The 13,741-nt window shown below is 45.0% G+C and overlaps 1 protein-coding gene across 1 annotated transcript in view; it reads left to right on the top strand.

The window, feature by feature from the left end:
* The window catches only part of MTA1 (metastasis associated 1), a 146,419-nt gene that overhangs the window by 10,093 nt on the left and 122,585 nt on the right, over positions 1–13,741 (top strand). The window contains exons 4-5 of the mRNA XM_015414367.1: positions 8,143–8,269; positions 8,448–8,511. Of these exons, the coding sequence (XP_015269853.1) occupies positions 8,143–8,269; positions 8,448–8,511 (191 nt within the window). The remainder of the gene's footprint in view (positions 1–8,142; positions 8,270–8,447; positions 8,512–13,741) is intronic.

The raw sequence follows: 13,741 nt of genomic DNA, 5'->3' as shown, positions 1-13,741 counted from the left end.
GTCATAAGGCCACACACCCCGCCCCCAACGGTCCCGGCCGCCACCGCCAGCCTTGCTGCTCCACTGCCGAGCCCCATGAGGGGCCCAGCGGTGGACCTGCAAGGCCAGCAGGAGTGCAAGGAAGCCCTGGAAGGCCCTCCCTGGCCCCAGGCAGGCAGGGGTGGGGAGAGGCAGGGAGGAAGCAACTTACCCTCCCTCTTCTCCTGCCTCCTCCTGGCTGAATGAGGGCCGGAAGCGGGGTGGCCGGAAGCAGGGGGCGGGGCTTCGTCATGTGCCCCGCCCCCCGTACCTCACCCGGGGGAACTGCGATCCCCCCTGATCCCCCCCAAAATGACCTCTGCTTTGGGAGCCAGTTTTGTCTGAAGAGAGGTATAAACATCTGAGTAGAATGTTAATCAGAGAAATGAGAAGGCCACTTGGAGGCTTGTTTCTGTGGGGCTGTAGCTTTCCATGTTCCATTTTATGTGATTTAAGGAGTAAGTCAAGCCAGACAGTCAGTTGGGAAGATAGATTGTTCTTGGAACACTGTCAGGAATGGATGTTAAAACTCCTTTTGGGTAAAAGCATCCTTGTATAGCTGATCACAGTACTGATAGATTCCAGGCTACCAAGTGTGTGGTCCTTCAGCCATCCTGTATTTCTTAGACCAAGGTAGCAACATTCCTGTGCATGAGTGAATAGGCCCAGGAGCAGAGGCTGACAGCCCAGTGGAGTGTCCTAGTTTGACAACAGTGGGGCCAAAACAATCCAGTCTAAATATGCAGAAAGTGGGAATGAAAAGTTCAAACAAGCAGGCAACAGTTGAAGACAAAAGCAGCGAAGGAAACTACAGTGTGCGTAAAATACATAGTATGGTACCTAGACACAATATTAAAGCTCTTAAGAGGACCTTGGGCCCATTTCATGTGGTTTCATTGACCAGGGAGCTGAAGATAGATGATAGACTAATAGCTGAGGAGCACTAAGACCAAGATCAATTAGTGAATCTATGGTACAGAGAATTCTAATTAAATAAATTTTAATGAGCAGTAGGCTTAGTTTACATATCAGAGAAATACAAGGACCATGAAAAGTAGAAGTCGAGTTGAGACTATACACTGAAACAGCCTTAACATTATCAATAGAAGGAACAGAAATTTTCAGAGAATTCTGAAATAGAAATACACTATAGGGCTTTCAGAGTAGTGCCTTATCTCTTGCACAGATTAAAGACCCATCATGTCTGCTATGGACCAGAGACTGTCCCTTGCTGTGTTGCTAGGAAACTACAACCGAAGCACTAATAAATTATGTTTTTCCCCACACAAAAATCACTCCCCACCCCCTTTCCTTACTGCAACTATTCACATGGGATTTGTTTTTGTGTGCGTGGGCTTTCTCTGCCTCACACACAAATTCATACCCACCGATCCGGCAGTTGTTATCAATAATTGCATTTATTTCAATTGTATCCTACCATTCTTCCATCTTGGAACTCCAGGTAGAATACATTGCTGGGAGTTTTGCCACTTAGAAAACAATTAGAAAGTGTGATCCAGGTGGTCAGCTGTATTGGTCTGAAGCAGTAGAACAGATTTAGAGTCCAGTGGCACCTTTAAGACCAATAAACCTTTGTTGATCATAAAGGTGCCACTGGACTCTGAATTTGTTCAAGTAGAAAGTGCGCCTGCATAACAGATGTCCAGTGAAATATTCGTATCATTGTTCTAGATTTTTAGTTCTTTAATAAGCATTTTTAGATTTGTTCCTTATTATGCCTTGGTTTCATTGTCTGTCTATCCTTCACCTAGTGCGTTTTACCTTTAATGGTAAATGGTGTCAGTGGAAAATATTGTGATGCAGACAAATCCCACTCTCCCTGGTTTCCTCACAGTGGTACTGTTGCTAAGGAGGAAGGATAACTACCAGTTAAAGAAATAAATCTCATATTACCCACCCACCCCAATTTCCACAAGCATATTCTAAAATATTTGGCCTTTGTAGCCTCTTCAGAGCCAGGATAAACCACATTTGTGAGGTAGTCACTTAGGACTGTTTGCTTGGCACTATTTACTCGCTTCTGAGAATTCCTGGACAATTCTGAAGAATGTAGTAGCACAGGAAAGAAACAGTATCTTCTCTGTTGGTCCCAAACTTTGTTACAGCCTTAGTGAACAAAAAATCATCCACTGTGCCTGAACATCCTCTATCAAGGATTCTTCTGCTGCATTTTGTATTAAATGATGAAGTTTCTGATGGAATCTTTAGTCTAGCTCCTGCTGTTGTCAGAACCTAGACTCCAAGGTGAAATAGTAAAGGTAGAATACATAAAAGCTGTAGATTCTGCATCCTGCCCTTTAATAGGTGTCCCATGTCATAAGTCTTGTTAGCAATCATTGCTTTGATCTTATCTGGATTCATCTTCAGTTTGTCTAGAGTTACTGTGTATGGGAGGGATGACACAGGTGTTTTAGACACATGTCTGCTTGAATGAAACCTCTTTTGAACCTGTTCCAAGTTCGATCTGGGGAAGCCAAGTATAAGAGAGTGACTTTTCTTCTGTTGCCACTCACTTCTGTTCTAAGGAGCTACAGGCTTAGATTTTACTCCTGTCATTTTGATGAAGGGATGATGCTCCTAAGCAAGTCTGGAAAAGAGCACAGAGACCTGGAAATGAGGAAATTAGTTTATTGACAAGAACATAAAATACATGTGGTCAGAATATTATCAGGCACATAAATATGACTGAATGTGAAGCATACCCACAACAAAGTATAGTTATTCCAGATGCTCACACGCTAGTGCAACGTATTCACTCAGGAGGCAAGAAAGAAAGAAAAGTTAGAGGGGGAGAAAGCATATTAGGTAAGGTCCTGAGTAGGGAGTGATCTGAGTAGATTTCCGAAGGTTTCAAGGAAGTCAATAATTCAAAAGAATCCCCGAAACCACACAAACTTACTAGGGTTTGGAGTCTCCTGGGCCAAACTGAGACCCAAGCAAGTAAGTCCATGTAGAAATCCGAGGGGAAAAGTATGTGGAATCTTCCACATGAGGCAGAACTAGATAAATCGGGAGATCTGAAACTTGGGGAGCAGATCGTAGCAAGTTCTGGATACTAAGGACATTTAGGGAAAGGTTTCTGTACTCAGTTATAGGACTTTGGACAGAATACAAAAGGTTTGATTTTCCAAGACTTCAGATGAGGAGGAGAATCCAAGTGAACTCAGAGGGCAGCGTCCTGATTGGTGATGTGGTGGAAGCAGAGAGAGTTCTTAAGTTTACTAACTTCTAAATAAGGTAAGGAAGGGAAGTCTTGGGCCCTGGAAGGAGGTGTGTTAGAGCACCAAAATGTGGAGCACGAGAAATAGATACCAACTTGAGAAAATTGAGAGGAGAAAACTTAATTATTTAAGACTCTGAAGTAATTGGAGTTCTGTTGCTAGGAACGGATGTTGCAGTGATAGAAGAGCTTTATGACTAAAGCACCCTGACTACAAAAATGTTCTAGATAATTGTCTAAAAGTTTAGTGCTCAGTTGGGTCTGTAGCTCTCTGGGCTTGCCACAGTAATAGTATCACAGTGAGTGTCCTACATTGATAGCAGAGATGAGATGGCCATGGAACTAAGATGGAGGGAAATGGAGGCAAAAAAGAAAGCTTGGTGGCAAATACGGCCAGACACATTGGTACCTAAAATAGGTACGAGTGCAGGAGCTTAATGCAAAAATATCTTATTTTGCATATCACGCAGCAGGTAGGAAGCATGTACATGTGAATGTTTGGGGATCACTTAGGCTGCGTCACACGCACTAAATAATCCACTTTCAGTGCACTTTCCAGCTGGATTTTTACTGTGTGAACTGGCAAAATCCAGTTGGAAAGTACATTGAAAGTGGATTATTTAGTGTGTGTGACCACAGCCGTAAAGAGACTCTCCACCACTCCCAAATACTGCATACGGGGAAGTTCTTTTTTCAAATTAGAATAGCCACAGAGTGCAACTGCAGACGTTCCCCAAGAAGCCAGAGAGCCTAAAGACGGTTCTGCAGGAGAAAGCATCCAGTTCTTCAATCCCCACAAAGTGCTTACCAATATCCTCCAGAATGGATTTTTAAAATTTGCCTTTTCACATAGGATTTTCGTGCATATGCCCCAAATACTTCAAAATTTATTATTTTTTAAACTTAATTTATGTTTATTTTTTATTTAACAACATTTATATCCTGCCTTTCTACCCTCATAAGGGCCACCAAAGCAGCTAACAAATAAAAAACATACATGAGAAAAAGACACCTTAAAATCCATTAAAACAAGAAAAGCACATCATTAAAACAAAGTTACAGCTAAGCTTATAAAAACAACAATTAAAACATTGTGCAGGAAGGAGGGAGCACTAAAGTAACACCAAATGAAAGTAATAGGACTATACTATAACAAAATGGTTTAGCAGAACATTTTATAAAGGGAAATGAACTGTGAACTATATCACTGTGTTTTAGGAGGCACTGTTTGCTGCACATATTACACTTGTCACAGCATTGCTTTCTACTGATATTATTCTGTTGTTCCGCATTTTATCTGCACTCTGTATCATGTCTAATGTGCTGTTCTTGCTCAGATTTCTGTCATCAGTCCTGGTGTGCTGCTTATTTAGATGTCTCTTCATACTGATTGTATCAACCTATCCCGGGTAATACACTTTTGAGTCTCAGTGAGAAAGGCGGACTATAAATGCAGTAAATTAAAAAATATGGATTCATGTATTTTCTTAATATATATAAAAACTATATTAGTTAATTCTTGCTACATTTTATTATAAGAAAGAATGTAAAAAATCATGATGACAAGTTTTTCATACTTATTCATATTTATTCATATTTTTTCATATGTATCTTTTGGACCCCAAGAAACGTACCCCATCTTTGAACTGTAACTTTACCTCTGTGTTTAGTTGGACATCCTTAGAAACTTCTCACACCTGGGTAGAGTCACATATTCTGTCTATTCATATCAATTATACTATTTCTAATCTTTTAGAGGCTGTATTATTCTGTTACTCCCTTGTTCTTTACCCCTCTCCAAGGCTGTTCTGTTGTGGATCTCTGGACTCCCTATTTAGTAAGTTAACTAAGTGACAAGGCCAGCCTGTTTCGGGTCTGCAGAAGCATTCTCCACGATTTTTAGTCAAGACCAGCAACTGCTCCCCTATGTTTTTGACTATATTTGTTTGATTGTATGTAAACAAACAAAAGTTGCGCAGAGCTTTAATAGAGCATAACTCTTTGGAGATCATTTGGGTAATAGTAATAAAAATGATATTGAGGTTGGAGCTTACTTCATACGCAAACCAAGGAGATAATGTGGATAATGCTTTCCTAAAACAAATGTAAGCATAAAGGGGGAACCTCGGTGTAATAGATAGCAAAAAGCAATTATAAACACTGGAATACAGATAGCTGTCAAGATCAATTAACATCAAAAATATTATCAATTTATCAAGAATTTTGCAATTATAAGACAAATCCAAAAATTGATCTTAAACATAAAGGATAATTGGACATGCATAACGTACAACAGTTCTACAAACAATACTGTCTAACTAGTCATATAGAACAACCAGCTCACTGTTAATTGAGCTGAACAAGTCGTAGCACTAGAGAAGCATATAAATGCTCATAGACACAATAATTTTAAAGAGACAATATTCAGCTTAGGCTACACATCTATCAGACTTTCAAAAAATGCCGAAACATTCAAAAATGTATTAATCAAGATGAATAACACACTAAATGTTCTCTTAATAGGGTCTCTCTCAAAGGAACAACTATAATGGAGAGATGACAACAAATGCAGAGGAATGTTGAATGCTGCCACAAGGAATTGAAAATACGTGGATTTTTGAAAGTCTGATAGATGTGTAGCCTAAGCTGAATATTGTCTCTTTAAAATTATCAACGTCTATGAGCATTTATATGCTATGACTTGTCCAGCTAAGTAGCAAACTGAAAAGCAGAAAGACCATTGTGATCTACTGGTTAGAGTGTCAGTGTCAGTCTAGGATCGGGGAGACCCAGGTTCAAATGCTCACTCTGACATAGAAGCTGGCTGGGTTCAGTTCGCAGTTCATGGTGTGCCTGGTTTACAAACCATGAGTTGCCATAAACTTTTAGGGGTTCATGACCTACTAGAACACCCCTCCTGGTGTGACTGAGACACCAAACTCTCAGGGGATCTCTGGTTGAGTCTCCTCTACCTGCTCTCCAAGTCTGGTGACGATTGCAGTTACGGGGTCCAAGTTATGGCCCTCCAAAGAGGGTGCTCCCCGGAAAGTGCTTTCTGGGGAAATGGCAACATTCACAACATTCTGAAGGCAGCTTAGCTTAAAAGACGTCAGTGGATAGTTAAACACTCAACTGAGTAAGAACATGTAGTTTCAGGTGACTTTAAAAGGGGATGAGACAAAATGGCACTTTCATGCATGGTAAATAATGCCGTTTCAATCCATTTCAGCAACTGTTTGCAAGTGGATTTTGCCATTTCACACAGTAAAATCCAGTTGCAGAGTGGATTGAAAGTGCATTGTTTAGTGTGTGTGAAAGCGCCTAAAGATAGATTCCAGCCGGACAGGTCTGTTAGTCATCGCTGTTTGATAGATTTTTTTGGTATTTTATTAAGTTACCTCTGAGTTCTGGTTTCTGGAAGAAAAAAAACGATAGGAGAGGGCTGTTGTCTTTGTGCCCTGCCTTTACACTTACAGGAAGTATTTGGTTGGCCACTACTGATCACAGGATGCTGGATGTTGGAGGCTGCGTCTGATCCGTCAAGGCTCATATTCATCTCTGAAGGCAATATTTGGGTTATTTGATTAATGTTTGGGGGAAGGGGGGTTAAAGAGAAGGACTTTTTATCTGTAGGACTGGACTGTCTTTAGGAGCTAATTTTTAACTCTTTTGGAATACAAATGAGTTTAGGGGATCGTGTACACCAAGCCAAAATTTGAAGATCTGTATCAGGAGATGTTAAATATGAAGGATGGAAGAGAGACACATTTTGTCCTGCAGAGGCTATCATTAGGTTTTCTGGCCTTCTGGTGAACTTCTTCACTTGCATCCTAGGGCCATTTTAGAAAGAAGTTGTCCCATATGTTGTATTTGGAGTGTGTGAGAGAGTGTCCCAGGTGATTCCTAAATGTCTGCATGTGAACAAATTTGTCCCTATATATGAAGCTGCTGTTCAGAAGTGAAATATTTTGAGGACTATGGTAGTTGCATGTCATCAACAAACTGGGCACATAATTGTTCTAGTAACTTGCATCTAAATAAATCCATGAGCCTTGGGTGAGTGCACAAATTTTGCCATGTGGGGACTGACATATTCTATTTCTCTCATACCACTAACCTATTAAGTACAGATTCTGACTTTAAATAGACTATTTTCGAATGAGTAGTGTGGTGCTGTTGAGAGCAGATAATTGATAATATTGAGTAAGGAATTAAAATGAATAGTGTGCTTAATTGATTTCATTGTCCAGTAGGGTTGCTAACTACAGGTTGGTAAATCCCTAGAGATTTTTGGGGTGGCACCTGGGGAAGGCAGGGTCTGGGCAGAGGAAGGGAGTTCGGCAGGGATGTAATGCCATGGAGTCCACCATCCAAAACTGCCATTTTCTCTGCAGTCTGGAGATCAGTTGTAATTCTGGGAGAACTCCAGGCCCGACTGGAGACTGGCGACCAGTGTTCCCTCTAAGCTGAGTCAGTGTGAGCTAGCTCACAATTTTTTAGCCTTCGGCTCACACATTTTTGTCTTGGCTCAGGAAGGAGGGCTCCAGAGCAAACTAATTTATGCAGTAGCCAAATCACTTGCTCACAACTTTAATGCCAGTAGCTCACAAAGTAGAATTTTTGCTCACAAGATTCCACAGCTTAGAGGGAACATTGCTGGCGACTCTGTTGCCCAATTATAATGGTTTACCATTGGTATAGGGCTGCCAAGTGGGGGCGGGTGGCGGGTAACCCCCCCGCTTTGGAGGCCCGATTTCCGCCGCTGCGGAATCAGGCCCTGGGGGGAACCCCGCCCCCCGATCTGGCACAGCGTTTTGGTTGATCTGGTATTAATTTTGGTTGGTCTCATTTTCAGAGATTAATATTGTTTCCCCTTAATCTAGGAGAAATGGAAGAAGAGATGGAAAACTCAGAAATGGTGGATTTACCAGAGAAACAGAAACATCAACTGAGACATCGAGAACTGTTTCTCTCACGGCAGCTGGAATCCTTACCCGCCACGCACATTAGGTACAGTCTCAGTAACGAAAGAAATTCACTTTTAATACTTTTGTGCAAGAGTTTTAATATACACCAATAAAGGTTGATTGATTGATTGAATATACTTTCTAAGCACATACATTTTTAAATAATACAGTAGCTCCAAATACTCTTCCCCCACAACTTATGACTTTTTCTTTTTCTTTAGAGGCAAATGCAATGTTACTCTGTTAAATGAGACAGAATCCCTTAAGTCGTATCTGGAACATGAGGTATGAACCCATTTTGAAAACTGAAGAACTTCAATCTGTCATCCTACTGTGCTTATAAGTACTTCGCATTTTATTGTATGGCTTGTAATCAAAGTAACCTTTTAAATGTCATACACGAGTTATACAGAAATCACCAACAATTTATATGGGTCTCTGTTAATTTTCAAGTCTGGTGAACCATTTGTTTCCAAATACCAGTGCTTTTTAAGGGTTTTCTTTCTAATTAGGTGGTCAGTTTTATCATACAAAGCATATCATGTAATTTATGTAGCTATTCTTTTCTCCTTTGAGAAGAAGTTTTCCTCTGCCATCTAGTTAATGCAGTGCTAGCGGTTCCAACAGCGTATAGAACCAACTCTTGCATGGAAGTCGGAATGCTTACGAGAATGGTACTCATTCTACATTTCACAGACAGCCACATTTGCATCTACCGTCAGCCATAAGAACCACATGGCTACTGTGTACTCTGTGATCTACCTGCCACCAACCACACACACATACGACGATATAACTATAAGTATAGAATATATCTTACTATAACATTCTAAATTACCAGAATACTTCTCAGCTTGTAGGGTTATCTTTTCCTACCGCTGCTGAACTTTAGCCTGCCCTTATGTCTGTGGGGTGAGGGGAAGGGCTTCCCTCTCTGCTTTCTTTTGCGCGCCTTGGCATGAGGCTCAGTAGCTCGGGACAGAGAGTGACTGAGTGATATTGCCAAGGCACATGGAGTAGAGTAAGCTGGCTGGGGAAGAGGGAAATAAAATCCACCACCACTCCACTTCGACCCACTTGCTCTTTTCCTGGGTGGCTGGCTGCAATGGAGGAGGTTTTAACCTCTCTTCTCTGCAACCAGCTTGTTCTCTTCCTGACATACTGGGATGAGAGCACAGAAGCCAGGGAGAAGGGGGGGGGGTTGAGGTTGTTGGGAAGGATGGGCTTTTCCATCCCTTGAACGAGGCCAGTGGCACACAGAGGTTTGCAGCTTACCCACCCTCCAGTCCCTCCAGTGTTTCAAGGTGAGAATGATCTGCCATTCACAAGCACTACCGGGCAATGGCTTTGTCCACTGTGCTGGAACATGGAGCGTATGCCGCATGGGGAAATAGTGCTCAGAAAAGCCACAGGAGGCATGCCAAAAGAGCCACATGTGGCTTCTGAGTCGCTGAGTGGATATCTGTGGCTTACAAAATGGTTGAAGGGCAGTAATTTCCGGTCAAGGCCATTACTGAGCTCCCGGTCCTAGTTTCACCTCTGTGTTGTTCCCCACCACCCTGCCAGCCCTCTTGAGCAAGCAATTAGTGAGAGGAACTGGAAGGCAGATCTGCTAACATTGGGCACCTTTCTCTCTCAGAATTAGTGTGCATCAGACCCGTACAGAGAGCAAAAGAGTGGGAAGCATCAAGGTGATGAGCTTAATCAGAAGGGGGGGGCAACAATCCCCAAACTCCTGTTTCATAGCAATCCTATGCTGAGTTGTGCAAGTCCATTGACATAAGTAGGCTTAGAATGGAATAACCAGGCCTCAGTTCCTGCCGGAGTGCACCGGAGCACCACTCTGCCAGTCAGGAGCCCAGGGGGCGGGCACATAAGCCCCGCCCCCTGCTCAAACCAGCCATCAGTTGGGACACAGTGTGGGGGGGGGAAACGTTCCCCCGCCTCCCTGAGCCCCAGGGTGGTGGCCTTGGACTTGTAGGGGCAAATTCCACTTCTCGCGTGAGAAGTCATTCTGGCTCTTGCAGCTCTCCTTCAGGGCTCCTTAAAAAGTTATGGCCGCTGCCGCTGTTCTCAGCGGCAGCTGCAATGCCTGCGCAGGGGTGGGGCGAAACATTCTCTTGCCTCCCTGAGCCCCGGGGTAGTGGCTTTGGACTCGTAGGGGCAAATTCCACCTCTCGCCTGTGATGCCGGTCAGACATCACACGCGAGAGGTTCTTCTGGCTCCCCCAGCTCTCGGGAGGGACTCTTTAAAAAGTTACAGCTGCCATTGCTGTTCTCGGTGGCAGCTGCGATGCTGGGGGGAGGGGAGGGGAGGGGCCAAACGTTCTCTTGCCTCCCTGAGCCCCAGGGTGGTGGCCTTGGACTCGTAGAGGCAAATTCCACCTCTTTCGTGTGGGACTCGTAGCGGCAAATTCCACCTCTGGCGTGGGGACATCACATGCGAGAGGTCATTTTGGCTACCCCAGCTCTTGATAGAAGCTCTTTAAAAAGTTATGTCCACCACCGCTGTTCTTGGCGGCAGCTGCAATGCCCTCGCGGGGGGAGGGGTGGGGCGAAACATTCCCTTGCCTCCCTGAGCCCCGGGGTGGTGGCCTTGGACTCGTAAGGGCAAATTCCACCTCTCGCGTGTGATTTCTGAGCGGCGTGTGAGTTATCGTGTGATGTCTGAACGGTGTTGCCCCAGCTCTCGGGAGGAACATAACACGCGAGAGGTCATTCTGGCTCCCCCAGCTCTCAGGAGGGGCTCTTTAAAAAGTTATGGCTGCAGTTGCTGTTCTCGGCGGCAGCCGCAACGCCCACATGGGGGGAAGGGGTGGGGTGAAACGTTCCCTTGCCTCCCTGAGCCCCGGGGTGGTGGCCTTGGACTCCTAGAGGCAAATTCCACCTCTCACGTGTCATGTCTGAGCGAGAGGTCATTCTGGCTCCCCCAGCTCTTGGGAGGGGCTCTTTAAAAAGTTATGGCCACCGTCGCTGTTCTCGGCGGCAGCTGCGACACCCACGTGGGGGGAGGGGCGGGGTAAAACGTTCCCTTGCCTCCCTGAGTTCCGGGTGGTGGCCTTGGACTCATAGGGGCAAATTCCACCTCTCGCACAAAAGGTCATTCTGGCTCCCCCAGCTGTCCTTAGGGGCTCTTTAAAAAGTTATGGCCACCATCGCTGTTCTCGGCGGCAGCTGTGACGCCCGTGCGAGGGGAGGGGCGGGGTGAAATGTTCCCTTGCCTCCCTGAGCTCCGGGTGGTGGCCTTGGACTCATACGGGCAAATTCCACCTCTCGCACGAAAGGTCATTCTGGCTCCTCCATCTGTCCTTAGGGGCTCTTTAAAAAGTTATGGCCATTACCTCCTCTGCTTTCGGCGGCAGCTGCAACCACCGCGGGGGGGGGAGGACTGCTGAGCTGCCCTCCCCACCTTTTTCAGACTCTGTGCCTGAAAAACATCCTGCAGAGCCATCGCCTCTGCCTTTTCAGGCTCCACGCTAGAACGCCGGGCCTGAAAAAGGGCCAGCCGAATGTCCATTTTGGCCCCTTTATATCCTATGGGCCATTGAAGTCAATGGCAAAAACATAGGTTATATTCTGGGGGCTGGAAAGAAGGGAGTTTGAGGGAGAGGCTCCAAACTCGCAGGATAACTGACGGAGCCTCTCCCCAAGATACCAATCAAGTTTGAGAAACATTGGACCAGGGGGTCCAATTCTACGGGCCCCCAAACTGGTTGCCCCTATCCCCTCCATTGTTCTCTATGGTGGGAAAAAAGTAACTTATGCCCGATAGGCAGCCTCCATATCTTTGACTATTTCCTCTGCTGGTAAGCCTGTTACTGGAGCAATAATCTCACCCAGAGTCTTCTTCAAATCTTCTTTTTCATTTTCAGGCACTCCCTGAAATCTGAGAGTCATGTTAGCTTTCTCCATTTACAGCTGTAGCAAACGGTTTTCCTGCAGTTTTTGTTTTGATTCCACATCTGTCACTCTTTTCTTCATCTTCTTATTTGCGGTGTCCTCCATCTCTGTAATTTTCTCAGTTGCATGCTCCACTTTCTTCTCTGTCTCTGCCAGCTGGTGCTGCTGCAGAGCAAAGTTTTGGTTTAGCGTGGCCAGTTGCTGGTTAATACCACCGAGTTGCTCCAAAACCAGCTTCAGCATATCTGCTAACATCTTCATGAAGTCTGCTCCCTCTTCCGGTCTTGGACTCTGACTGCCTTTCGGTTTCAACTTCCCTCGAGAGGCCGCCATGTTCTCACTTTGTTTACAGTTTCAATCCACTTTGCCGGGGCTCGAAAGACTCGTCGTTTTACTGTCGGTGCTCAAGTAAGTCTCTCAAAATAAATCACTGGGTTTTTTCCCCTCTTCCCCCTTCGCTGCGTTAAACTGTCCAAGCGCTTAGGAGGCATTTATTTCGAACTCACATTCATTGTTGGTCATGTCTTGACCCCGCTCTCTTCATTCACTATTCCGCTCGATCTCCTGCGCTTGTCCCGGTTGAATTGGCTTATACCCAGAGGTCACACATCAGCTGGACCATCAGGGCGGAGGGAAGCCTCTATTCTCCGGCATCAAGCCGTCGAAGAGGCTAACCCTCGAGAGCCCTCTGGCCTGGAACCCATCACAAGGGCTCCGTGGGGGTGCCACTTGAGGTGGCACCCCTCCAAGCTGGTGGTGTGCTAGTCATCTCCTTGAGCATCGAGGAGAGCGACCGCCATCGCCGATCCACCCACCAGAAATCCACAGCCCTTGGATTTCCTCGGAGGTTTCCCATCCGACCCTGCTTACGTTTCAGGATCTGATAGGATTGGCATTCCAGGTCAGGACATATTCATGTAGAAGAATAAGACACAATGGCACAGTTGAAACTTATCTATAGTTTAGTATACCTATAGTACCTATAGTATACCTATAGCTGAGTTGCCACGTCTCTTTGAGATGCCAGCAGGGGGATGGGGGGGGGACGCTCCGGGAGGTGGAAGCATTGCTCCAGATGTGCCAACATCACCTGGAAGTGACGTTGGTATGTTGGGGGCGACACTCTGTTTTTTGGGCAAAACTCTATGGTAAGATCACCCTCAAACCATAGAGTTTTGCCCAAAAACCAGAATGTCAACGATGTGCCCATGTCACTTGGGGGGGGGGATTTCATCCCACCAGCCAGCTAGCTGGCAGCAGGCAGGTGCCCACAAAAGCAGGGGATCCCCCACCCTGAACTGGGGAATGGTAACCCCATGTCAAACAGTGGTTTACGATAACCATCAAGCCAGAACTAGAAACTACAGCAGGGTTGCAAATCCTGGTTTGTACTAACTGTGGTATGATGTAATGTCGAAATTGGCAATTGTAGTTATAGTCATTGATCTGCCTCTAGAGGTGGCAGCACCATTGGTACAGGTGCAAATTTACAAAGCTATGTGGAAAGAGTTTGAAACAAAAAACTGTCAAGGAGCTCTAAACGGTGGTGTGGTTTGGGCACAAAGGTTGTTTTGGCATGGTGCAGGGATCTCATTACAGCTGCTACGATTTCCCA

This window comes from Gekko japonicus, unplaced genomic scaffold (genome assembly GCF_001447785.1).
Source record: "Gekko japonicus isolate JY-2015 unplaced genomic scaffold, Gekko_japonicus_V1.1 scaffold1406, whole genome shotgun sequence".
NCBI lineage: Eukaryota > Metazoa > Chordata > Lepidosauria > Squamata > Gekkonidae > Gekko > Gekko japonicus.
The sequence above is the reverse complement of the archived record's forward strand: the minus strand, read 5'-3'. Positions and strand labels throughout refer to the sequence as shown.